Source organism: Entelurus aequoreus, linkage group LG04 (genome assembly GCF_033978785.1).
Source record: "Entelurus aequoreus isolate RoL-2023_Sb linkage group LG04, RoL_Eaeq_v1.1, whole genome shotgun sequence".
Classification (NCBI taxonomy): domain Eukaryota; kingdom Metazoa; phylum Chordata; class Actinopteri; order Syngnathiformes; family Syngnathidae; genus Entelurus; species Entelurus aequoreus.
The window spans coordinates 10,988,318-11,013,703 of record NC_084734.1 but is presented as its reverse complement, the minus strand read 5'-3'; the positions used below and the strand labels follow the sequence as shown (position 1 = coordinate 11,013,703).

The window sequence follows — 25,386 nt, the reverse complement described above, 5'->3', positions numbered from 1 at the left end:
TTTAATCGCTTAGGAATTCACAGTTCAGATATGAAAAGATTGTTTTTGTTGTTCTTTTCTCTCACTTTTCAATGGTAGTCCACTCTATTCAGGGTTGTCCAGGCGGTCCATTGTGTCCAGAAGTGCTACAACTGTGATACAACTGACGAGTATCAGTTGCATGAATAGAACTCGTCTTTGAAAGTGACATTTCCACAGCAAACTGCAATTGATGTGATCATGTGTGTCTCTGCAGGAAAGATAAGGACCTGCTGAAGCACTTCTGGACACAATGGACCGCCTGGACGATCCTGAATAGAGTGGACTACCATTGAAAAGTGAGAGAAAAGAACAACACAAACTATCTTTTCATATCTGAACTGTGAATTCCTAAGCGAGTGAAATCCCCTCGCATGGTTCAACACTCCTATGACCCACTGAGTATCCTGGATTGCCTTTGACTTCCAAGAAGGACCCTGGAGCCCGACACCAGTCTCTGGACTGTCTTCCCAACTGTCTCCTTTTGGTGTCGGAGTTCTGAATTAGGCCCGTAGACGCCGGGTGAAGATGACTTGACTTGGCAGGCCCCCCGTTTCCCACAGACAGAGCGAGATAGGCTGGCTGTAAGAACAGACAACCACAAATGTTGTGGCCCTGAGTCATGCTGGTGTTGCCACTACTGGAGCCCTGTGGTAAAGACTATCAGTATCGCTATCATCACTCGTCCATGCCGAGGAACGTTCCACAGCCCCAAGGGACGAGGCTTCATATCTGAACGGCTTGTGGAAGGCGACGCGCCGCGAGCCACTGCGACATCGCTCACATAACACCGACTAACGCCGCGCTCAACCCAGTGGAAGGCGCAGACCGAGAAGGTGAGCAAGCACTCGGCAATCATGTCAACAAGACCCTCAAGTCTAAGAAAACTATCTATTCACCCAAGCCAGCACATTTCTGACAAGGACGCAGAAACAACCAAACCCTTCACCTTCACAACAAAGGGCTGAGATAAGCTTAGTAGAGTCTACTTCGTGTACATCTGCATCAGATCTAAGGTTTGTTTACCTAAACCGACAAAGAACACAGGGTTTTCATTTAAAGCATAATCAAAGGAAGGTCCGTATTTCTTTAATATTGCATGATGAAATGGAGAGGGAAACGTAGCTTTCTTAGAGCCGATGGTCACCTATGAACAAGTATACTACAGCAGCAACAACTCATACTGTATTAGCATGAAACTGCTGACTCAGCATGAATATAACCGCTGAGTTCATTTCAAGCATCAATACGGAAAAGTTGAACACGCATCATAACCTGACTCTCGCCAGACCCTTTTAGTTGGTTGAGGTCCACACGAGGGTCTGGGCTCGAGGGCATTGCAAACTCCCTCCAGATAGCAACAAATAATGAACCGATCAGGATCGCCGGGCGGGATTTCTGAGATGTGACGTAGTGCCGGAGCGACTGTTTGATTCAAACAACAATGGCAACATATTCATTCTTTAAAAGATGAACATAGAAGGGTTTTGAAGGCATTTATTTGGTGGCGAGGATGTTTTGGCTCTTCTTCCGACCGAGTTTGGATTTCTCGGCGTGGCTCTCATCAGGTGGAGTGCCATCTCCGGGTTGGGGACGAGACCCTGCCCCAAGTGGAGGAGTTCAAGTACCTCGGAGTCTTGTTCACGAGTGGGGGGAGAGTGGATCGTGAGATCGACAGGCGGATCGGTGCGGCGTCTTCAGTAATGCGGACGCTGTATCGATCCGTTGTGGTGAAGAAGGAGCTGAGCCGGAAGGCAAAGCTCTCAATTTACCGGTCGATCTACGTTCCCATCCTCACCTATGGTCATGAGCTTTGGGTTATGACCGAAAGGACAGGATCACGGGTACAAGCGGCCGAAATGAGTTTCCTCCGCCGGGTGGCGGGGCTCTCCCTTAGAGATAGGGTGAGAAGCTCAAAGTAAACCCGCTGCTCCTCCGCATCGAGAGGAGCCAGTTGAGGTGGTTCGGCCATCTGGTCAGGATGCCACCCGAACGCCTCCCTAGGGAGGTGTTTAGGGCACGTCCGACCGGTAGGAGGCCACGGGGAAGACCCAGGACACGTTGGGAAGACTATGTCTCCCGGCTGGCCTGGGAACGCCTCGGGATCCCCCGGGAAGAGCTGGACGAAGTGGCTGGGGAGAGCGAAGTCTGGGTTTCCCTGCTTAGGCTGCTGTCATGAGCTTTGGGTTATGACCGAAAGGACAAGATCACGGGTACAAGCGGCCAAAATGAGTTTCCTTTTTTTTTTTTTACAAGGCCCCGCCTTCTGGAATACATCTCCTATTGAGAAGTCCCATATCCTTGTGTGGAGCTCAGCCAACTACAAGGATCTGGCCAGAGTCAGGTTACACGCATCATGTTCGCACCAACAACTGAGCGTTAGGCCCTTTTCCAACAAAGGTTCAGGAACTTTTGGTTCCCGGAGCCTCTGGTTCCTGGAACCTCTAGTTCCTAGAACCTCTAGTTCCTGGATCTGTAGGTTCCTGTAGAAGTGTGTGGTTTGTGTTCTCACCGCATTTCACAGTTCAGGTAGTTCCTACAAACCAGGCTGATGACGTATGGAGGAGTGGTGTACTAGATGTCCACACTGATACCACGTAAATATTTTTCTACCGCTTGTCCCTTATCTCTTGTCCGCCTATCTCAGCTGTCAATCGACAAAATCATTTTTTGACGAAAATTTTTACTGAGGATTTTTGTTTTGATTTTTCGAATTGTTACAAAGACGTACCAATATTTATTGGCTAAGTAAATATATGGTATACATTTCCTACTCTTACTGTACAAAAAAACGATTCAAACAGTAACCATAATGCAGAGATACATACCAAATTGTGAAATGCCAAACTGTTAAATCCTATGATTAATTGTATGAATGCTCCAAACATTCACACATAGGCTTTTCTACACCAACATTCATCTATTTATTATTATTATTATTATTATTCCTCGACTAAGTCTTCTTCTCCACATTTTGGCACGCTCTACCTTCCACATTTTTCACCTGATTCAAAGCGTTCCAACTTCAAACTGTTCAGCCTATTCGGGAATCGCGGGCTTTCCCTTGACTAATTCCAAAAATTCCCAGATTTCCCAGAATTCCAGGTTTTCCGGGACATTTATCCCATTCAAAATGAATTGACCATTTTTCAAACGTCCACCATTTTCAAATTTTTCAACCTATTCAAACCATTTCCCCTTCAACATATTCCACTCATCCTGGACATTCAAATTATCATTTTTCCAAGTTGAAAAACATTCCAGGAATTCCCTTTTTTTCAAACCCTTGTTTTAGACTTTTTTCTGTCGACTAATCCTTCCACATTTGTCAACCGACTTCAACCGTTCCAAAACATTCCTCTTAATCAGGACAAAAAACTAAGTTGTTTTTTTAACTGGAAAAATTCCTTTTTTTTCCCGAAATTCCTGGAATTCTTTAATACCCTTTCTCATATAATATTGTTACTACTTCAACATGTCTCAACCTATTTGAAAAATTCCAGCACCAACCATTTGAACTCATTCAAAACATTGAAGTTTTTTTTAAATTTTCCCAAAAATTCCCGCTTTTCCTAAAATTCCCAAATTTCCATGAAATTCCCATTGAAATGAATGGGACATTTTTCAAAGTTTCTCAATTCCCACATTTTTCACCAGATTCAAACCGTTCCAACTTCAAACTGTTCAGTTTATTTGGGAATTGCGGGCTTTCCCTTGACAAATTCAAAAAATTCCCCGGATTTCTCAGAATTCCCGGTTTTCCGGGACATTTTTCCAATTCAAAATAAATGGTCCATTTCCACCATTTCCACATTGTTCAACCCATTCAAACCATTCCCCCTTCAACATATTCCACTCATCCTCGACATTCAAGCTATAATTTTTCCAAGTTAAAAAACATTCCAGGAATTCCCTTTTTTTCAAACCCTTGTTTCACACCTTTTTCTGTCGACTATTCCTTCCACATTTGTCAACCGACTTCAACCATTCCAAAACATTCCTCTTAATCAGGACAAAAAAACCAAGTTGTTTTTTGAACTGGAAAAATTCCCGTTTTTCCTGAAATTCCTGGAATTCTTTAATACTATTTTTCATATACAAATGTTACTACTTCAACATGTCTCGACCGATTTGAAAAATTCCAACACCAACCATTTGAACTCATTCAAAACATTCAAGTTTTTTTTAACATTTTCCAAAAAATTCCTGCTTTTCCCAAAATTCCCAAATTTCCATGAAATTCCCATTGAAATGAATGGGACATTTTTCAAAGTTTCTCAATTCCCACATTTTTCACCAGATTCAAACCGTTCCAACTTCAAACTGTTCAGTTTATTTGGGAATTGCAGGCTTTCCCTTGACAAATTCAAAAAATTCCCCAGATTTCTCAGAATTCCCGGTTTTCCGGGACATTTTTCCAATTCAAAATAAATGGTCCATTTCCACCATTTCCACATTGTTCAACCCATTCAAACCATTCCCCCTTCAACATATTCCACTCATCCTTGACATTCAAACTATCATTTTTCCAAGTTAAAAAACATTCCAGGAATTCCCTTTTTTTCAAACCCTTGTTTCACACCTTTTTCTGTCTACTATTCCTTCCACATTTTTCAACCGACTTCAGCCATTCCAAAACATTCCTCTTAATCATGACAAAAAACTAAGTTGTTTTTTGAACTGGAAAAATTCCTGTTTTTCCCGAAATTCCTGGAATTCTTTAATACCATTTCTCATATACAATTGTTACTACTTCAACATGTCTCAACCTATTTGAAAAATTCCAACACCAACCATTTGAACTCATTCAAAACATTTAAGTTTTTTTTTAATTTTCAAAAAAATTCCCGCTTTTCCCAAAATTCCCAAATTTCCCAAATTTCCATGAAATTCCCATTGAAATGAATGGGACATTTTTCAAAGCTTCTCAATTCCCACATTTTTCACCAGATTCAAACCGTTCCAACTTCAAACTGTTCAGTCTATTCGGGAATCACAGGCTTTCCCTTGACAAATTCAAAAAATTCCCCAGATTTCTCAGAATTCCCGGTTTTCCGGGACATTTTTCCAATTCAAAATAAATGGTCCATTTCCACCATTTCCACATTGTTCAACCCATTCAAACCATTCCCCCTTCAACATATTCCACTCATCCTCGACATTCAAACTATCATTTTTCCAAGTTAAAAAACATTCCAGGAATTCCCTTTTTTCAAACCCTAGTTTCACACCTTTTTCTGTCTACTATTCCTTCCACATTTTTCAACCGACTTCAACCATTCCAAAACATTCCTCTTAATCAGGACAAAAAACTAAGTTGTTTTTTGAACTGGAAAAATTCCTGTTTTTCCCAAAATTCCTGGAATTCTTTAATACCATTTCTCATATACAATTGTTACTACTTCAACATGTCTCAACCTATTTGAAAAATTCCAACACCAACCATTTGAACTCATTCAAAACATTTAAGTTTTTTTTTAATTTTCAAAAAAATTCCCGCTTTTCCCAAAATTCCCAAATTTCCATGAAATTCCCATTGAAATGAATGGGACATTTTTCAAAGCTTCTCAATTCCCACATTTTTCACCAGATTCAAACCGTTCCAACTTCAAACTGTTCAGTCTATTTGAGAATCACAGGCTTTCCCTTGACAAATTCAAAAAATTCCCCAGATTTCTCAGAATTCCCGGTTTTCCGGGACATTTTTCCAATTCAAAATAAATGGTCCATTTCCACATTGTTCAACCCATTCAAACCATTACCCCTTCAACATATTCCACTCATCCTCAACATTCAAACTATAATTTTTCCAAGTTAAAAAAAATTCCAGGAATTCCCTTTTTTTCAAACCCTTTTTTCACCCTTTTTATGTCGACTAATCCTTCCACATTTTTCAACCAACTTCAACCGTTCCAAAACATTCCTCTTAATCAGGACAAAAAAACAAAGTTGTTTTTTGAACTGGAAAAATTCCCGTTTTTCCTGAAATTCCTGGAATTCTTTAATACCATTTTTCATTTACAAATGTTACTACTTCAACATGTCTCGACCAATTTGAAAAATTCCAACACCAACCATTTGAACTCATTCCAAACATTCAAGTTTTTTTAACATTTTCCAAAAAATTCCCGCTTTTCCCAAAATTCCCAAATTCCCATGAAATTCCCATTGAAATGAATTGGACATTATTCAAAGTTTCTCAATTCCCACATGTTTCGGGCATCGTGGGCTTTCCCTTGACAAATTCCAAAAATTCCCAGATTTCCAAGAATTCTTGTTTTTCCAGGACATTTTTTCCCATTCAAAATGAATTGGCCATTTCCACCATTTCCACATTTTTCAACCGATTCAAACCATTCCACCCTCAACATATTCCACTCATCCTTGACATTCAAACTATCATGTTTCCAAGTTAAAAACAATTCCAGGATTTCCCAGAAATCCCGTTTTTTCACCCTTTTTTCTGTCGACTACTCCTTCCACATCTTTCAACTGTTCCACCATCTTAATCAGGACAAGAAACAAAGTTTTCCCGAAATTCCAGGAATTCGGTAATACTATTTCTCATTTCAAAATGTTACTACTTCAACATTTCTCGACCGATTGGAAAATTTCCAACACTAACCATTTCAACTCATTCACAACATTCAAAAAATTCAGCATTTTCTAAAAAATTCCCAAATTCCCATGAAATTCCCATTGAAAAGAATGGGACATTTTTTCAAAGTTCCACAACTCCCACATTTTTTATCCAATCCAAACCATTCCACCCTCAACCTATTCCACTCATCCTGGACATTCAAACTATAATTTTTCCAAGTTCAAAAAAATTCTGGGATTTCCCAGCATTCCCGTTTTTTCACCCTTTTTTCTGTCGACTACTCCTTCCACATTTTTAACCGTTCCACCGTTTTAATCAAGACAAAAAACAAAGTTGTTTTTTGAACTGTAAAAATTCCCGGTTTTCCCGAAATTCCAGGAATTCCATAATGCTATTTCTCATTTCAAAATGTTACTATTGCAACATTTCTTGACCGATTTTTTTAAATTCCAACACTAACCATTTCAACTCATTCACAACATTCTAAATATTTAACTTTTTTTTTTTTTAATTCCCGAATTTTCATGAAATTCCCCGAATTTGGGAGTGACCAGCAGCTTAAAATCCCTGGGAGGAAGAGCTGGTCAGCGCAACAGTATATATCTGATAGTATATATCTGTATCATGAATCAATTTAAGTGGACCCCGACTTAAACAAGTTGAAAAACTTATTCGGGTGTTACCATTTAGTGGTCAATTGTACGGAATATGTACTTCACTGTGCAATCTACTAATAAAAGTCTCAATCAATCAATCAAAGTCATTTTGAAGTTCAACTTTTTGGTGTTTTGACCCGACGACTTTAGGAGACTAGAAGAAGAATACATTAGAAAATGTACTGTATTTATTTTCTACGTAACCTATACCAGCTGAATTAGTAGGCTGGACTTTGGACAGTCACAGGACAGGTGGGAATAATTCATTGACAAAGTTGATTGACGCAATCTCAGTTTGTAGGACCCGGCAGACGAAAAAGTAGCGCACAAAAAGCCCTAGAGACGAGAAGAAAATGTTCCTACCCCAGCGATGAGGAATGACAAAGCGTGTGTAGTTGGAGAGGAGGGTGTGAGAAACAGAGAGCACCATATGAAACAACAGTTGGATGGGAGAACTGAGTCAGGAAGTGTAAATAACACAAATCCAAGTATCATTATGAGGATGTGTTAAATTATGTAAAAAAAAATAAATAAAGACAAAGGGTGGGTGGGTTTTGCCAAAAATAGAGGTATAAAAAAAGATACGAATTGGAGTTGTGCGTCCAAGCATATGCTTGTTGATATTCTTAGACTGTTTTCTACCTGGGAAGTGTCAGCTGGTGTCCATATGCTCCTGGAATAAATGCTGCCAATGACTGCAACGCTCAAATGGAAGCTTCGAAATTAACGTCTGAGAATTAAAAAAAAACGACTGGGTACATGCCAAATTGCAGAGCATATGTGTTATTTTGTTGGACCGTTGCGTACACACACACACACGCACACACACACACACAGATGCTATAAGCAGAGACACGCAACCATGCCTTCTTTTGCAAGACTCTACGGACATATTTCTTTACAGCATCACCCCCACCACGCCTCCTGACAGACCAGCTCTCCATCTGCCTCCTCTTCTCCTTCCCATCGCTCCCTTTCCCCCCCCCCCCACAACCCCACAACCATCCCTCTGTCTGTTCCATTGTTGCCACGTCTTGTTCGCTTTGCATGGAATTTTGACTGCCACTGAGGGGGCAATTTTTGCATGTAGCAAGATGGAGTCTCACATGCACATTTGCACAGAAATTTGGTTATCAAATGTGTTGTCAAATGATGAAGAACATCCTTTTAAGCCAGAGGCGAGGATTCTGTAATCAACACTCTTTTCACCATTGTGTTATTATCGTTCTATAAATAGTCCACATGTTGTGGCTGCGAGTAGCGGCATCATGATTTCTGTATGCTCTATGAGAGGCATTTCAAGATATGTCAGGCCTGAATAATTGATAGAAATGTCACAAAGCAAAGAAAGTCAAATATGCATTATGCATGCCAGCTTTTATTGAGACGACTGTGTGTGTGATTACTTATTTTTACTTTTTTTGTCCTGTCCAACTTCTCAGGCAAATCATATAATACAGTGGTCCCCAACCAACAACCAATTTTTTTTTTTTTTTTATTATTTCTTGCGCGGCCCGGTACCAATCGGTCCACGGACCGGTACCGGGCCGCGCAAGAAATAAAAAATAAAAATAAAATAAGTGAAGTGAAGTGAATTACATTTATATAGCGCTTTTTCTCAAGTGACTCAAAGCGCTTTACATTGTGAAACCCAATATCTAAGTTACATTTTTTAAACCAGTGTGGGTGGCACTGGGAGCAGGTGGGTAAAGTGTCTTGCCCAAGGACACAACGGCAGTGACTAGGATGGCGGAAGCGGGGATCGAACCTGCAACCCTCAAGTTGCTGGCACGGCCGCTCTACCAACCGAGCTATACCGTCCGTATACCGTATAAAAGTTGTTTTTTTTTATTTATTTATTTTTTTAAATAAATCAACATAAAAAGCACAATATATAAATTATACATCAATATAGATCAATACAGTCTACAGCAGGGGTCACCAACCTTTTTGAAACCAAGAGCTACTTCTTGGGTACTGATTAATGCGAAGGGTTACCAGTTTGATACACACTTCAATAAATTGCCAGAAATAGCCAATTTGCTCAATTTACCTTTAACTCTATGTTATTATTAATAATTAATGATATTTACACTTAATTGAACGGTTTAAAAGCGGAGAAAAAACGAAAAAAATGACAATTACATTTTGAAACATAGTTTATCTTCAATTTCGAAAATTCAAAATTCAACCGAAAAAAAGAAGAGAAAAACTTTAAAAAAAGAATTTATGGAACATCATGAGTCATTTTTCCTTATTAAGATTAATTTTAGAATTTTTATGACATGTTTTAAATAGGTTAAAATCCAATCTACACTTTGTTAGAATGTATAACAAATTGGACCAAGCTATATTTCTAACAAAGACAAATCATTATTTCTTCTAGATTTTCCAGAACAAAAAATTTAAAATAATTCAAAACACTTTGAAATAAGATTTAAATTTGATTCTACAGATTTTCTAGATTTGCCAGAATAATTTTTTTGAATTTTAATCATAATAAGTTTGAAGAAATATTTCACAAATATTCTTCGTCGACAAAACAGAAGCTAAAATGAAGAATTAAATTAAAAAATTTATTTATTATTCTTTACAATAAAAAATATTTTTTTTTTACTTGAACATTGATTTAAATTGTCAGGAAAGAAGAGGAAGGAATTTAAAAGGTAAAAAGGTATATGTGTTTAAAAATCCTAAAATAATTTTTAAGGTTGTATTTTTTCTCTAAAATTGTCTTTCTGAAAGTTATAAGAAGCAAAGTAAAATAATTAATGAATTTATTTAAACAAGTGAAGACCAAGTCTTTAAAATATTTTCTTGGATTTTCAAATTCTATTTGAGTTTTGTCTCTCTTAGAATTAAAAATGTCGGGCAAAGCGAGACCAGCTTGCTAGTAAATAAATACAATTTAAAAAATAGAGGCAGCTCACTCTTAAGTGCTGCTATTTGAGCTATTTTTAGAACAGACCGGCGGGCTACTCATCTGGTCCTTACGGGCTACCTGGTGCCCGCGGGCACCGCGTTGGTGACCCCTGGTCTACAGGGATACAGTCCGTAAGCACACATGATTGTATTTCTTTATGAAAAAAAAAAATAAAAATCCTCCCCCACCCCCGGTCCGTGGGACAAATTTTCTAGCGTTGACCGGTCCCCAGCTACAAAAAGGGTTGGGGACCACTGATATAGTAGATGTAGATGCCCGTATCGGCTGTACACGTTTACAAAAGAGAAGTGTGGGATACTTCTCTTGTTGCCTTATTTGTATTTGACTTTATTAAACGTATTTATATTATCATTTGGTGCAGCCGGGCCGGAGCAGGAGGGGATAGAAAGGGGGGAAAAAAGGAAGACGGAGGGGGGTAATTGTGGGGACAAGAGGGGGATTAGACAGAGAGACAAAAACAACAACAACAACAACAACAATAGAGCAACATTAGTAAATATGATATGTACAAATATGATGGTAATAGTGCTAGCAAAGAAGCAGTTAGCGAAATAAATAATAATACAGAAATGAAAATGAACATTATTACACTACCAATGGAGCAATACAAATACCAATAGAAATATCGCTATTGATAATGAACAATACAAATAATATACCTCTATTATCAACAATACAGTTGCTCAAATGCAACAATACATATACGTAATGATAACTTGAGATACGAAATAAATCAGAAAAATGTAGGGAAAGACAGAGAAGCAAGCTATATTAACCTTGTAGATTGTTATAGTAACGATAGGTTAAGCTTTGTCAGTGTGCCATGTGTTATACCCAGTTTACCCTAGGGCAACAACGTTAATATATGTTTGATGAAACGTGATTATGAGTGTATGTATGTATATGTACTTGTATATGTACGGTATGTGTATATGTATGTTTGTACAGTGAATGTATATGTACAGTATGTGTATATGTATGTTTGTACAGTGAATGTATATGTACATGTATGTGTATATGTATGTTTGTACAGTGAATGTACATGTATGTGTATATGTATGTTTGTACAGTGAATGTATATGTACAGTATGTGTATAGCAACAAATCTTTAGGTAAATATTAATAACACAGAAATGACAATGAGCATTATTACACTACCAATGGAGCAATACAAATACCAATAGAAATATCACTATTGATAATGAACAATACCAATAATTTACCTCTAATATCAACAATACCTCTTGTTCAAATGCAACAATACATATATTGTACGTCATGATAAGTAGAGATACAAAAGAAAGCAGAACAATGGAGGGGAAGAAAGAGAAGCAACCTATATTAACCTTGTAGATTGTTATAGTGAGGATAGGTGTGATGACTTCTTTAATTGGTGTGGGCTTTTTTCAGAGTTGTTCCAACGACTTCACCCCAGCACAGTCACCGCGACTTCAACGCCGTCTCGGCAGCTATCAGCAGCAGCGCCGCGTGCAATTAATCGGATTTCCTCCCCACCCCAATCATTTCTCCACTTTACTTTCATGTCACTCATTCCATTTCAGTTAATCTCGTGAGGGAAACTGTCACTGTCCAATTTCCTCCATCTCTGTCATCTATTTGCTCCCCCTGATTCTGGTAATCTTCCTCAGCCTCTCACTTCACCTCCCATCTCGCTCCGCGTTAAATTGCCCATTTGTCTTGTGCTCGGGTTTGCGCTGACCCAAATAATAATGGACGGCCTCTCCAAAGTATGTTTCGCCGCTCAACCCTCGCATTTTCCGCACCGAGTCGAGAGAGGGAAAAACTTTACTTGTTAGCAATACTTGATTACATTTACATCGCAATCTTCAGCCATGTGCATCGAGTATTCTTAAAATCATGCCCAGTTTCCTAAGCAGTTTGTACAGAGATGGAGAACTCTTCTTTGATCTTCCAGAAAGAAAGAGAGAGATTCAAATGATATCAAACAGTTTAAATATATGCAAACTGTGTAAGATATATTGATTGATTGAAACTTGTATTAGTAGAGTGCACATATTCCGTACAATTGACCACTAAATGGTAACACCCGAATACGATTTTCCACTTGTTTAAGTCGGGGTCCACGTTAATCAATTTGTGGTATATTGTAGTTGAAGTATATTTATTTATTATGTTTAACATATCAGAATCGGAATACCTTTATTGTCATTGCATGGAAACAACGGAATTGAACAGCAATCCAGCTCAATGCTTTTAAAACAACCTACGTAAATGCTCTTAAGACAACAAACAATAATAAAAAATGTAAAAACATAATAAAAATGTTTAAAAACATATTGCACAGCAGATCTCTATCAGAGTTAAGCAGGTTATGCCTGGTTCACACCAACGGCGCCTGCCACGCTTTAAAGCGGCGAGCAAAGCGCCGTCATTTTTGTCAATTTTTCCACAAATATCCCGATCTCTGAAGTACTGTTATGCTTTGATACGCTCTGATACGAATGAGTTGCCGCTTTGTTACCGTTCCTCACGCTTTGATCCCGCTTTGATACGCTTTAAATCACGCTTTGATACGTTTTATTACGCTTTATTGAACTTTATTACGCTTTGATGCGATCCTGATGCTTTAATTAAGGCTCTGACACGATTATCAAGCTCTGTTGTGCATTGTTACAACAAAAATAAGAAAAAAATGTGAAAAACTCAGTATACTGTTTACCACACATTTTTTATATTCATTTATTTTTTCAATTTCTCTTTTTTTTCCGTTATATTATGTTTTATATCTTCATTTATTTTATTTTTGTCATCTTAATAAATATCTATCTTTCATTTCTTATGCTAGTTGAAAATAATAAAAGGCAATTATCCACCCATTTTTTATATTCATTTATTTTTTCAATTTCAATTTTTTTTCCGTTATATTATGTTTTATATCTTCATTTATTTTATTTTTGTCATCTTAATAAATATCTATCTTTCTTTTCTTATGCTAGTTGAAAATAATAAAAGGCAATTATCCACACATTTTTTATATTCATTTATTTTTTCAATTTCTCTTTTTTTCGTTATATTATGTTTTATATCTTAATTTCTTTTATTTTTGTCATCTTAATAAATATCTATCTTTCATTTCTTATGCTAGTTGAAAATAATAAAAGGCAATTATCCACGCATTTTTTATATTCATTTATTTTTTCAATTTCTCTTTTTTTCGTTATATTATGTTTTATATCTTCATTTCTTTTATTTTTGTCATCTTAATAAATATCTATCTTTCATTTCTTATGCTAGTTGAAAATAATAAAAGGCAATTATCCACCCATTTTTTATATTCATTTATTTTTTAAATGTCTCTTTTTTTCGTTATATTATGTTTTATATCTTCATTTCTTTTATTTTTGTCATCTTAATAAATATCTGTCTTTCATTTCTTATGCTAGTTGAAAATAATAAAAGGCAATTATCCACACATTTTTTATATTCATTTATTTTTTCAATTTCTCTTTTTTTTTCATTATATTATGTTTTATATCTTCATTTCTTTTATTTTTGTCATCTTAATAAATATCTATCTTTCATTTCTTATGCTAGTTGAAAATAATAAAAGACAATTATCCACACATTTTGTATATTCATTTATTTTTTCAATTTCTCTTTTTTTTCGTTATATTATGTTTTATATCTTCATTTCTTTTATTTTTGTCATCTTAATAAATATCTATCTTTCATTTCTTATGCTCGTTGAAAATAATAAAAGGCATTTCTTTTATAAAACGTAACATATTCTCTTTATTATTAACATTTTCATACAGAAAAATTATAGACAGTAATGTCAAACTGCAACATCAAACAGCACACTCTAACAGAAGTACAGAAACAATGATCATCGTATAAAAAAGGCAATGATGCAAAAGAGAATGGATTTGTAATCCTGTGTTGGTTTTACATAAAAGTTTCAATGTCACTAGTCAATATCACAGTCACTTCCTATTTGTAGTTGTAGACTGGGGTCCGCGCTTTGAACCAAGATCTGTTAAGCTTTCCTACGCTTTTAGTCAAGTTTTGCTGAGCTTTGTCACGCTTTTTCACGCTTTCATACGCTCTCTGCGCTTTATTCCATTCTTGACAGAGCGCAGAATTTTTTTAAACCGTTTAAAAAATTTTGGCGAACTTGCCGCATGTCCCGCTTCACTACAAGCTTTCCCACGATCCATTAGGACCCTCATGCTTTAATCATGCTTTGTTACGCTATAACGCCGCTTTGCATGCCGCTTTAAAGCGCCGTTGGTGTGAACTTAGCATTAAGAAAGTGGTGAGTGTTCGGGTAAGTGCAGAGTTTAGGGCAATAAAAGCTCTAGGATAGAAACTGTTTTTCAGTCTATTTGTCTTTGCTTTGATGCTCTTATAGCGCCTCCCTGAGGGCAAGAGTTCAAGCCAGTGGTGACCTAGGTGGGATGAGTCCCTGAGGATGCTATATCATAACATATAATGCAGTTTAAACACATTTAAACTATTACTGTGTAAAGATACAGTGCAGGCCAAAAGTTTGGACACACCTTCTCCTCGTTCAATGGGTTTTCTTTATTTTCATGACTATTTACATTGTAGATTGTCACATCAAAACTATGAATGAACACATGTGGAGTTATGTACTTGAACTGAAAACATGTTTTATATTCTAGTTTCTTTGCACTCGCTTGGCATTCTCTCCACGAGCTCCAAGCACACCTGTGAAGTGAAAACCCATTTCAGGTGACTACCTCTTGAAGCTCATGCAGAGAATGCCAAGAGTGTGCAAAAGCAGTAACCAGAGCAAAGGGTGGCTATATTGAAGAAACTAGAATATAAAACATGTTTTCACAAAAGTACATAACTCCACATGTGTTCATTCATAGTTTTGATGTGACAATCTACAATGTAAATAGTCATGGAAATAAAGAAAACACATTGAATGAGGAGAAGGTGTGTCCAAACTTTTGGCCTGTACTGTGTGACTACATACCAATATTTGTTCTGTTAAATGTGACGTTTAAAGTTCAAGAAATTCATTGTGATTGTGCCGTTAGGGGTGCATGAATTGATTAACGTGGACCCCGAGTTAAACAAGTTGAAAAACGTATTGGGGTGTTACCATTTAGTGGTCAATTGTAGGGAATATGTACTGTACTGTGCAATCTACTAATAAAAGTCTCAATCAATCAATCAATCAATCAATGTCTGTTTAACACCTGTCTTTTTTTAATGACATTATAATCACATCAGCAGTGTACAAAACGGGTTATTTTCCGACGTTTTTAAAAATCAATAAACCCGCATCAGCAATTAAAAAATATCTTATTTGGTATTGTCAGAATTAAAATTGCAAAAAACATTAAAAGTGAAAAAATAAAATGTTTGAACTCACAATTAGTAGCACCTATTCGACGCCGTATAAGCCAGTGGTACCGCTCGTCGTCCGTTCATTCGAGTGGAAACAGCTGAGCTAGCTTCCGGGGTTGGCCGACATGGTCTCACGAGATGTAGTTTCTCTTTAAATATCCTTCTTGAAAATGGCCTTGCAAATATATATCTGCCACCTAATCAACGTTTTGTTCTCCTTCTTTGTGGGTTAAAAAAAAAGTGAGTATCTGTGATTTCTCTGCTAGCCCGGTATGGCTACGACGCAACACTTCCCGCTTCCTGCTAAATTGAAACTTGTGATTGGATACTGACTTTGGAATGACAAGTGAGTATCCAATCACAGTCTTGTTAACATCAGGCTACCGAGATAGGCTGTTGTCAACAACTTGTGATCTGATTGGCTTTCGCAACTGTCTATCAACTGTATGCATTCTCAAATCCATCCGCTAACGGTCCGAGTGAGTATCCAATCACAGGACGCGTAAATGTCACGTTCAATGTGAGGCCAGCTAAAAGGCCTTACTGACAATAACTCGTGATCTGATTGGCTATCGCAATTGTCTATCAACTGTATGTGCCCGTTCGCTTACAGTGCACACACATTGTTGATTCTGAAGGCCCCGGGCATATTTGGTACAGCATGGCAACAAAAGCTAGTTGAATTCTGATTGGATACAAACTAATACTAAACATAACAACATTGGAAGGAGCATAATATGACATGAAGAGAATATGAATACTTTTACATATATAGGGAAAGTAAATAAAGAAATTATTTAACTTTAATTATGATGATGATTTCTGAAGGTCTTGCTGGCCCTGACGGCACACCACAGCAAAGGACTCAATTTTACGAATCACCAATCATGAATTTAGCTCGCAATATTTTGGACAAAAACAAAGTTGCAAAGTTCAATTTTTGGTACAAACCGGCGATGCAACCTTAAACAAAATATATATGCAGTTTTTTTTTTTCAAAAAGAACCACCATGAAGTACGTGCTGGCACCGGAAACTTCTCACTTGGCTGATCCAACTTCCGGTCAATAAAGTTTGATTCAAAACTTGCACTTTTCAAAGATGCATTAACTGCACTGACCACACGATGGCGACATGTACACATGTAACAATGTTACAACTTGTAGTTGTAACAGAACAGTGATAAAGGTTTGCAAAAGTTTTAAACGAGCATCTCATCTCTCTTTTCCCTCAGGAGCCGGGACACCAACATGGCGACTGAGAGCATTGCCGAGCTCCGCGATTGGCTCTTCCTGTTACTCCTGTGCCTCACCTTATTGGCCGAGGTGCTGGAACTGGCAGCAGCTGCAATCGCTCTGGAAACGGGTGAGGGGGATGAAGGGATAGTTTGCCCCTCAGTCTGCCGCTGCGATGAAGGTTTTGTCTACTGTAACGACCGTGGACTCAGTTTGATTCCACCTTTACCGTTGACGGCTGCCATCCTCTACCTACAGAGCAATCGGCTGACTAACGCCGGCCTGCCTCAGTCACTGGAGCGCAGTACTTCTATACGAGTTATTTATCTGTACGCCAATCAGTTGGATGAATTTCCCATACACCTCCCACCTTCATTACGGGAGCTCCATTTGCAGGATAATAATATACGAACTTTACCACGATCATCTCTGGCCAAGTTACCGCTGCTGGAGCGTTTACACTTGGATGATAATTCAATATCAACTGTGAGTATCCAGGAGCGTGCCTTTTCTGGGACTCCACGGCTACGACTGCTCTTTCTGTCTCGGAACCACCTGTCAAGCATCCCCGCAGGCTTGCCGGCATCCTTGGAGGAGCTGCGATTAGACGACAACAGAATCAACACCATCCCCACGCATGCCTTCCGAGGGCTGTCCTCCTTGCGACGCCTAGTCCTGGATGGGAATCTGTTAGCTAACACTCGCATTGCAGATGACACCTTTTCCCGCCTCGCTAATCTGACAGAGCTATCGCTAGTCCGAAATGCCTTGCAGTCCCCACCAATCAACCTACCATCAGCTCATCTTATTCGGCTCCATTTACAGGATAACGGGATGACTCACATACCAAGAGGATCACTGGACGGGATGCGCCGGCTGCAGAAGCTAGACCTATCGGGAAACAATCTGACCAGTCTTCCTCGAGGGCTTCTTAAGGACACCGACAGTTTGGAGTTGTTGCTGCTGCGAGGAAACCCCTGGTACTGTGGTTGCAACCTTCGCTGGCTCCACGCATGGCTGCACAGCTGGGGGGTTGCTGTAACAGTCAGGGGTTTGACCTGTCTGGGGCCTGAAGCTGTGAAAGGCCAGTCCCTTAAAGACCTTACCTATCTGATAGAACAGTGTGAAGGACCACCAGCTGGTCCAGCTACTGGAGTCGGGGTGAATCCATCAGAAAAGGATGGAGGAGGTGAAGATAGTGTTGGAGGGGAGGGGCAAGCTGTGGTTCCAGTTCCCCATGGCAGCGCTACTACTAACTCTTTGCTGGTCCCTACCCAAGGTTCCCTTTTCACGCTGCGAGCCAAGCGACCAGGCCTGGTTATGCCTCTGCCTGCCGCGGGAGAAGGTCAAGTATCTGGAGAGGCCCTTGAGCTGACTGTAAAAGCTCTTTCTTCAGACAGTGTGCTGGTCAGCTGGTTGTGTCCACAGCCAGCACCCTCATTCCGTCTATCCTGGCTGAGGTTGGAATCCAGCGCAGCACTCGGTTCCATCACAGAAACTCTAGTTCCCGGAGAGAGGAGGCAGTACCACCTTACCCAGCTCACACCACGCTCACATTATTTCATATGCTTGCTGCCATTACGACAGGAGACTTTTCTGGGCTCCAGCATGGGGACATCTCGGGTAGGCAGCATTGAATCGAACAATAAAGGTTCTGCCCCAACCTGTTCTCAAATAGAGACTGGAGAGGCGCTGGTCAACTCCAGAGGAGAGGGGTCAGATAAGGACACACAGGACTCAGAGCTATCAGCCCTGCCCCTGGCAGGCATCATTGGGGGCGCTACAGCATTGGTAAGTCTTCTGCTAATCTTTGGTATTTTCTGCTGGTATGGACAAAGAACAAGTTACAAGTCGGAAGACTCAACTTCATACAACAGAGGGCGAGGAGGAAAGCATTACGATGACTATGTAGAATCGGGCACCAAAAAAGATAATTCCATTTTGGAAATCAGAGCCCCTCCTACAGGGTTCCAGATGACAGCCATGGCCCATCAGCCTCTGCAGCCCAAACTGGAGGATGTCACCTACATCCACACCATTTTCCCTTCTTCGTCCTCTTCCTCCCATGCTAACGGGACGTACCGCAGCAACCACAGAGCTGGCAGCCTCAACGGCACCATCATCAGCCAAACCAGCCACCACAACGTCACCTACGGCACCAACCGTGGCTACAGAGAGGGCGGCATCCCTGACATAGATTACGCCTACACGTGATGACACGGAGTCGTACTCCCCGAGCCATGAATGCCTGGCGCCATCTCTATGGTGACAACTCCTGTGACCCGCGGCCATTTTGTCCTTGGTTTCCAAAGTACCCTTTGTGCCTCAGCTGGTTCAAGTCTGATATGTTTGCTAAGTAGAAGAAACTGTTTTGATTGGACAATGCTCTCCTGTACTCTATGACTGTAAGACACGTTGCAGTAGACTCTTCTTTCAGTGCTACTTATCAATGGTTACATTTTTCTCTTTTGCCTATCTGTGTGTCTTTCAAAACTGCTGTTCTTAATCCACAGTAACTTATTTGAGGTTGATATCCTAGGCTTAGCTGATGTAGAAGGCGATATATTTATAATACCAAGGGAAGGCAATTCGTGTGTATAGAGATAGCTCTACGCTCTTTGCTGTGTAGATGAAGGGATGACAGAAGCAGAAATTGACAGTTGTTATAATCCACAGATGACATCCAATCGTGGTTGACATGAAGATACGTGTTCCGATCCCCCGCGCGCCCCCTTTTACTCCGGATTACTTCACCCAATTCCATTGTTCCTCCTTCCTGCCTCTTTGTTTTTAGCCCAGGCTCTTTCCTTTCATTTCTCTCGTGTCTTTTTGTGGCGTCGTGAGTAGAGGACGACTTTGTTCTCGCCAAAAGGAGCTGACAGCAGTGATAACAGCTCTGACAAAGACATGAGACACAAACCGCCACATGGGGAGACTAATGAGTGGGAGAGAGAGAGAGAGAGAGAGCCGGAGTGATGGATAGATAGATGTTTGGATGGAGAGAGCAAACATGAAAGAAGAGAGATGCTGAAGGCTGCCGTTTTGAGAATGAGAGTGAAAGAACCGTGTTGGTTTAAATGTGGAGTCGGAGGATTATGGGAAAGAAACATTAGAAAGGGTCTGGAACAACTTGGGGTGTAACGGCACGTGCCTCGGTTTTAAGGTCACGGTTCCATTCTTTGTGCCACACCGTCCCCTAAATAATTCCTTGATGTTACAAAAAGCATGATGATGATGAGTGACTAGCTACCTGTTGTTCTTCTTCTTCATAAAGATAACAACGGCCTGATTCACCGGGAGTGCTAAACAGCGTGTGTAGCTATAAAATTGTGTGTACTACTCGCAGGATTGTTGCGGGTGATCTGCTAAGACTGCTTGCGCAATTGCAAAAATGGTGCAGACCATCCATCCATCCATCTTCAACCGCTTATCCGGAATCGGGTCACGGGGGCAACAGCTCCAGCAGAGACCCACAGACTTACCTCTCCAGAGCAACATTAGCAACTTCCTCCTGGTGGATCCCGAAGCGTTCCCAGGCCAGAAAGGAGATGTAATCCCCCAAATCTGGTCCTTGGCCCGCCGTAGGGTCTCCTCCCAGTGGGACGTGCAACGAGGACCTCCCTAGGGAGACGCTCGTGAGGCATCCGCACGAGATGCCCGAACCACCTAAGCTGGCTCCTTTCCAATGAAGGAGCAGGTGCAGAAGGTGCAGACCGCCCTATTTAAATGAGGATTCTGCGTGTACTGCCGGCTGTCACCATGGATACGGTCATTTCCTGCGCATCATGCGCCGACCTGTAGGGTTTTGCTGGGTTCTTCAACATGCAGCACCTTTTCTGGGCAATACAGCAGCACCATCTAGACGACAGAACCTATTTGTAGCACACCAAAGACCGCATGACCGGCAATAACTGCGGCAATGCGCTAGAATGATCCGGCCGCAAGAAAATGCACGATTTTTTATTTAGATATTCAATAAATCTCCTATATGAAAAAGCTAACATTAGAAAAAGTCCTTCATCATCTCAAATATGGAATTGCTGGAGTGACAATAAGTCAAATATTTGTGTTTGTCGACACAAGCACTGAAGGTTCTCTCTCTCCATCGTCTATCAGTGCAGGCTTTGCATCCATTTGTGCGTAACTGTGCCTACATGTACTTTCCAAACAAGCTAAATATAGGCTGTAAGAGTTTCAGGTTTGATAAATCACACTGAGTGGGATTTATCAAACCACGTCCATGGTTCTCACCCGTAAAAGGGGGGAGTGCCAACTCCGGGTTGGGGAGGAGATCTTGCCCCAAGTGGAGGAGTTCAAGTACCTGGGAGTCTTGTTCACGAGTGAGGGAAGAGTGGATGGTGAGATCGACAGGCGGATCGGTGTGGCGTCTTCAGTAATGCGGACGCTGTATCGATCCATTGTGGTGAAGAAGGAGCTGAGCCGGAAGGCAAAGCTCTCAATTTACCGGTCGATCTACGTTCCCATCCTCACCTATGGTCATGAGCTTTGGGTTATGAGCGAAAGGACAAGATCTACGTTCCCATCCTCACCTATGGCCATGAGCTTTGGGTTATGAGCGAAAGGACAAGATCACGGGTACAAGCGGCCAAAATGAGTTTCCTCCGCCGGGTGGCGGGTCTCTCCCTTAGAGATAGGGGGAGAAGCTCTGCCATCCGGGAAGAGCTCAAAGTAAAGCAGCTGCTCCTCCACATCGAGAGGAGCCAGATGAAGTGGTTCGGGCATCTGGTCAGGGTGCCACTCGAATGCCTCCCTAGGGAGGTGTTTTGGGCACGTCCGACCGGTAGGAGGCCACGGGGAAGACCCAGGACACGTTGGGAAGACTATGTCTTCGGCTGGCCTGGGAACGCCTCGGGATACCCCGGGAGGAGCTGGACAAAGAGGCTGGGGAGAGGGAAGTCTCTTAGGCTGCTGGCCCCACGACCCGATCTCGGATAAGCGGAAGAAGATGGATGGACACTGTGAGTGCAAAATGATTTAAGAGACACAATCCTCTGCGAACGAGCTTAGTAGATTGGCTTTGCGTGCGCTATCGAGTTTAAATACACCCAAACCTTTAGTAGATCCTTTTTGTCTGAATAAGATATTTACACAAGCTTTGGAGTTTCGGCAGAGACGTCTTCTCTGTCGACTTCATGCCCATTCATCTCTCGCCTTGATTTGATTGAGTAACGTAACGTGCAACTCGCCTGTCACCAGCCCACCCCCGGATGTTGCCGCGGTTTTAGTCTACTGGACTCAATCACTGTTCCCGCGGCAGTAGTAGCGAGAATTGTACTTTCATGAAGGAAAAAAATCTGAGAAAGAAGGACAAAAAAGATGATTTCCCAGGGAAAACGAGAAGGTTGACAGGTATGGTATACAGCTTTAAAGTAGCAGTAGAGTGGAAAAACAAGTTGTATGTTTAATTGTGTTTCATTGTATCATTAAACATATCCAATTGTGTTTACAATCCCCAAAGTATGTGAAAACTGTTTAAATGTCACAAATTCAGTCAGGCATTTTGAATATTGAGCTCTGAATACCTTCAGTTATATTCACAGATTAACATCACAGTAGTAACACTCCATATTATTAGATCAGTCGTACTGGAAATGTGCAACAATGTGAAAGAGATGTTCTGTTTATCATTCAAAATCCTTATGTAAGACAAGAACACCTATGTTAGGCTTTTTCATGCATTCACAATCGTAAATAAATAGCCAATAATTGGTTCAACAGATGGAGGGTCCTCTCATTATACTCTCTAAAAACATCCAGAAACTGCCAACAAAACTCCATTTACATGTCATGACCTGAAAAATGACCCAGATATGAGTGATATTGTTATTATAAGTGCTAACGCAGACTGACTATTTTAGAAAGTGACAACAAAACTCCATTTACATGTCGTGACCCGAAAGTTTACCAAATATGAATGATATTGTTATTATAAGTGCTAACGCAGATGGACTATTTTAGCAGTGCACTGATAGCAGTGAGCTAAGGCTAGCTCACGCTGCTATTGTTGACACAATGAACCAATGCCTGCTTCGGCTTGGTCTAAAACTTGCTAAAAGTAAGTTCTAGATTACAATTCATGCATTTCTCAACTGCTAGTAGACCAATGTGGCCATGGTCTGACAGGCTGGTCCACTTGGCGAAATAGACCCCACAAGATGCTTTCTTTTTTTTAAATTGAATTTTACAGTTAAAATCACATTTAACAGTCATACTTTGGTCACGCAAAACCTACATACAATCACACATCCACTCATACCCACTCACATGCACACTTGAGGAGAGAGGTGCACTTAAACTCCAACAATTTAAGGTTTACAGTATAAACATTTTTAGAAAAGATACCCAGATATTGTATATATCAGGGGTCACCAACCTTTTTGAAACCAAGAGCTACTTCTTGGGTACTGATTAATGCGAAGGGCTACCAGTTTGATACACACTTAAATAAATTGCCAGAAATAGCCAATTTGCTCAATTTACCTTTGACTCTGTTTCTATTAATAATTAATGATATTTACACTTAATTGAATGGTTTAAAAGAGGATAAAACAAGAAAAAAAAATGACAATTATATTTTGAAACATAGTTTATCTTCAATTTCGACTCTTTAAAATTCAAAATTCAACCGAAAAAAAGAAGAGAAAAACTAGCTAATTTGAATCTTTTTGAAAAAATTAAAAAAAGAATTTATGGAACATCATCAGTAATTTTTCCTGATTAAGATTAATTTTAGAATTTGGATGACATGTTTGAAATAGGTTAAAATCCAATCTGCACTTTTTTAGAATATATAACAAATTGGACCAAGCTATATTTCTAACAAAGACAAATCATTATTTCTTCTAGATTTTCCAGAACAAAAAGTTTAAAAGAAATTCAAAAGACTTTGAAATAAGATTTACATTTGATTCTACAGATTTTGTAGATTTGCCAGAATAATTGTTTTGAATTTTAATCATAAAAAGTTTGAAGAAATATTTCACAAATATTCTTCGTCGAAAAAACAGAAGCTAAAATGAAGAATTAAATTCAAATGTATTTATTATTCTTTACAATAAAAAATTAAAAAAATACTTGAACATTGATTTAAATTGTCAGGAAAGAAGAGGAAGGACTTTTAAAGGTAAAAAGGTATATGTGTTTAAAAATCCTAAAATCATTTTTAAGGTTGTATTTTTTCTCTAAAATTGTCTTTCTGAAAGTTATAAGAAGCAAAGTAAAAAAAATTAATTAATTTATCTAAACAAGTGAAGACCAAGTCTTTAAAATATTTTCTTGGATTTTCAAATTCTATTTGAGTTTTGTCTCTCTTAGAATTAAAAATGTCGGGCAAAGCGAGACCAGCTTGCTAGTAAATAAATACAATTTCAAAAATAGAGGCAGCTCACTGGTAAGTGCTGTTATTTGAGCTATTTTTAGAACAGGCCGGCGGGCTACTCATCTGGTCCTTACGGGCTACCTGGTGCCCGCGGGCACCGCGTTGGTGACCTCTGGTATATATTTATCCATCCATCCCGCTCTGGCTCAGGATCAGCAGGCTATCCAGACCATAGCAAGATGGATGAACATTCCTCTGCATCAAGGATCCTCAGGAAGTGATCCCAAGATCACCTCTCGAGGGCTTTTCCACCGTTCACACTTAAAAAAGAAAAGGAAAGTCACAGAAGTTGATCAGATGTAAAACAATAGAAAATAAAAAGTCACAAAAAATAAATAAATAAATACGCAAGTAAACCGTGGGAAGGCCATATCAGAAGTAACAAAAAAAACCAAAAAAAACAATAATAGTGTAGGATCAATACAGAAAATAATAAAGATAATAAAAAAGGAATATGTCAGTAAAGGTTTCCAGGTTTGTTCCCATTTATTCATACTTGCAGAGTTTATAAATCGTATTCTTTCAAGAGTCATTACATTCACAAGTTCATTTAGCCAGTTCCTGAAGTTGGGTGCAGACGGGCTTTTCCAGTCTTTGAGAATGAGTCTTTTGGCCAAGACCGTCCCGAGCAGCAACACGGTTGTAACATATTTTGGAAGTTTTTGTGTTTCTGAAGACCACCCAAACAAGATTATATCCCTGTCAGGGACAAGTTTTCTCTGATATACCCCCTGAGTAAAAAAAGAAAATGCTGGACCAAAATGTTTGAATAATTGGACATTCCCAAAACGAATGAGACAGTGATCCTTCAGCCGATTTACCTTCAGCCGATTTACATTTATCACAAAGTGGAGATGTATCAGGATAAAATTTGTGTAATAAGACTTTGGAGTAGTAAAAAAACGATGAATCACTTTAAACTGTATGAGCCTAAGTCTGCTGTTAATTGAGCAATTGTGAATTTGAAAGAGTGTCCGTTCCCATTGCTGTTTGGGTATTGTTATTCTTAGTTCCTGTTCCCAGGCTCTTTTAACACCGTCTGCTGATGTCATGGGCATAATAAAAAATTTGGCGATAAGCTTTTTACTTGTGGGTGATAAATTTAGTAATTCTAAGAGAGGGTGTTTTTCATTTACCAGCTTATACTTTGAAATGTTTTCTTTAATACAT

General features: G+C 39.6%; 1 protein-coding gene across 1 annotated transcript; it reads left to right on the top strand.

The window, feature by feature from the left end:
* The first annotated feature begins 281 nt into the window (after positions 1-281).
* On the top strand, positions 282-25,034 carry flrt1b (fibronectin leucine rich transmembrane protein 1b). Its single transcript, XM_062044213.1, has 2 exons — positions 282-854; positions 16,817-25,034. The coding sequence occupies exon 2, from the start codon at positions 16,833-16,835 to the stop codon at positions 19,029-19,031; it is 2,199 nt and encodes a 732-aa protein (XP_061900197.1). The 5' UTR covers positions 282-854; positions 16,817-16,832; the 3' UTR covers positions 19,032-25,034.
* Positions 25,035-25,386: the final 352 nt, after the last annotated feature.

What these genes read in the sequence shown, in the direction of transcription:
- flrt1b (XM_062044213.1), top strand. Translation starts at nt 16,833, where the DNA reads ATGGCGACTGAGAGCATTGCCGAGCTCCGCGATTGGCTCTTCCTGTTA.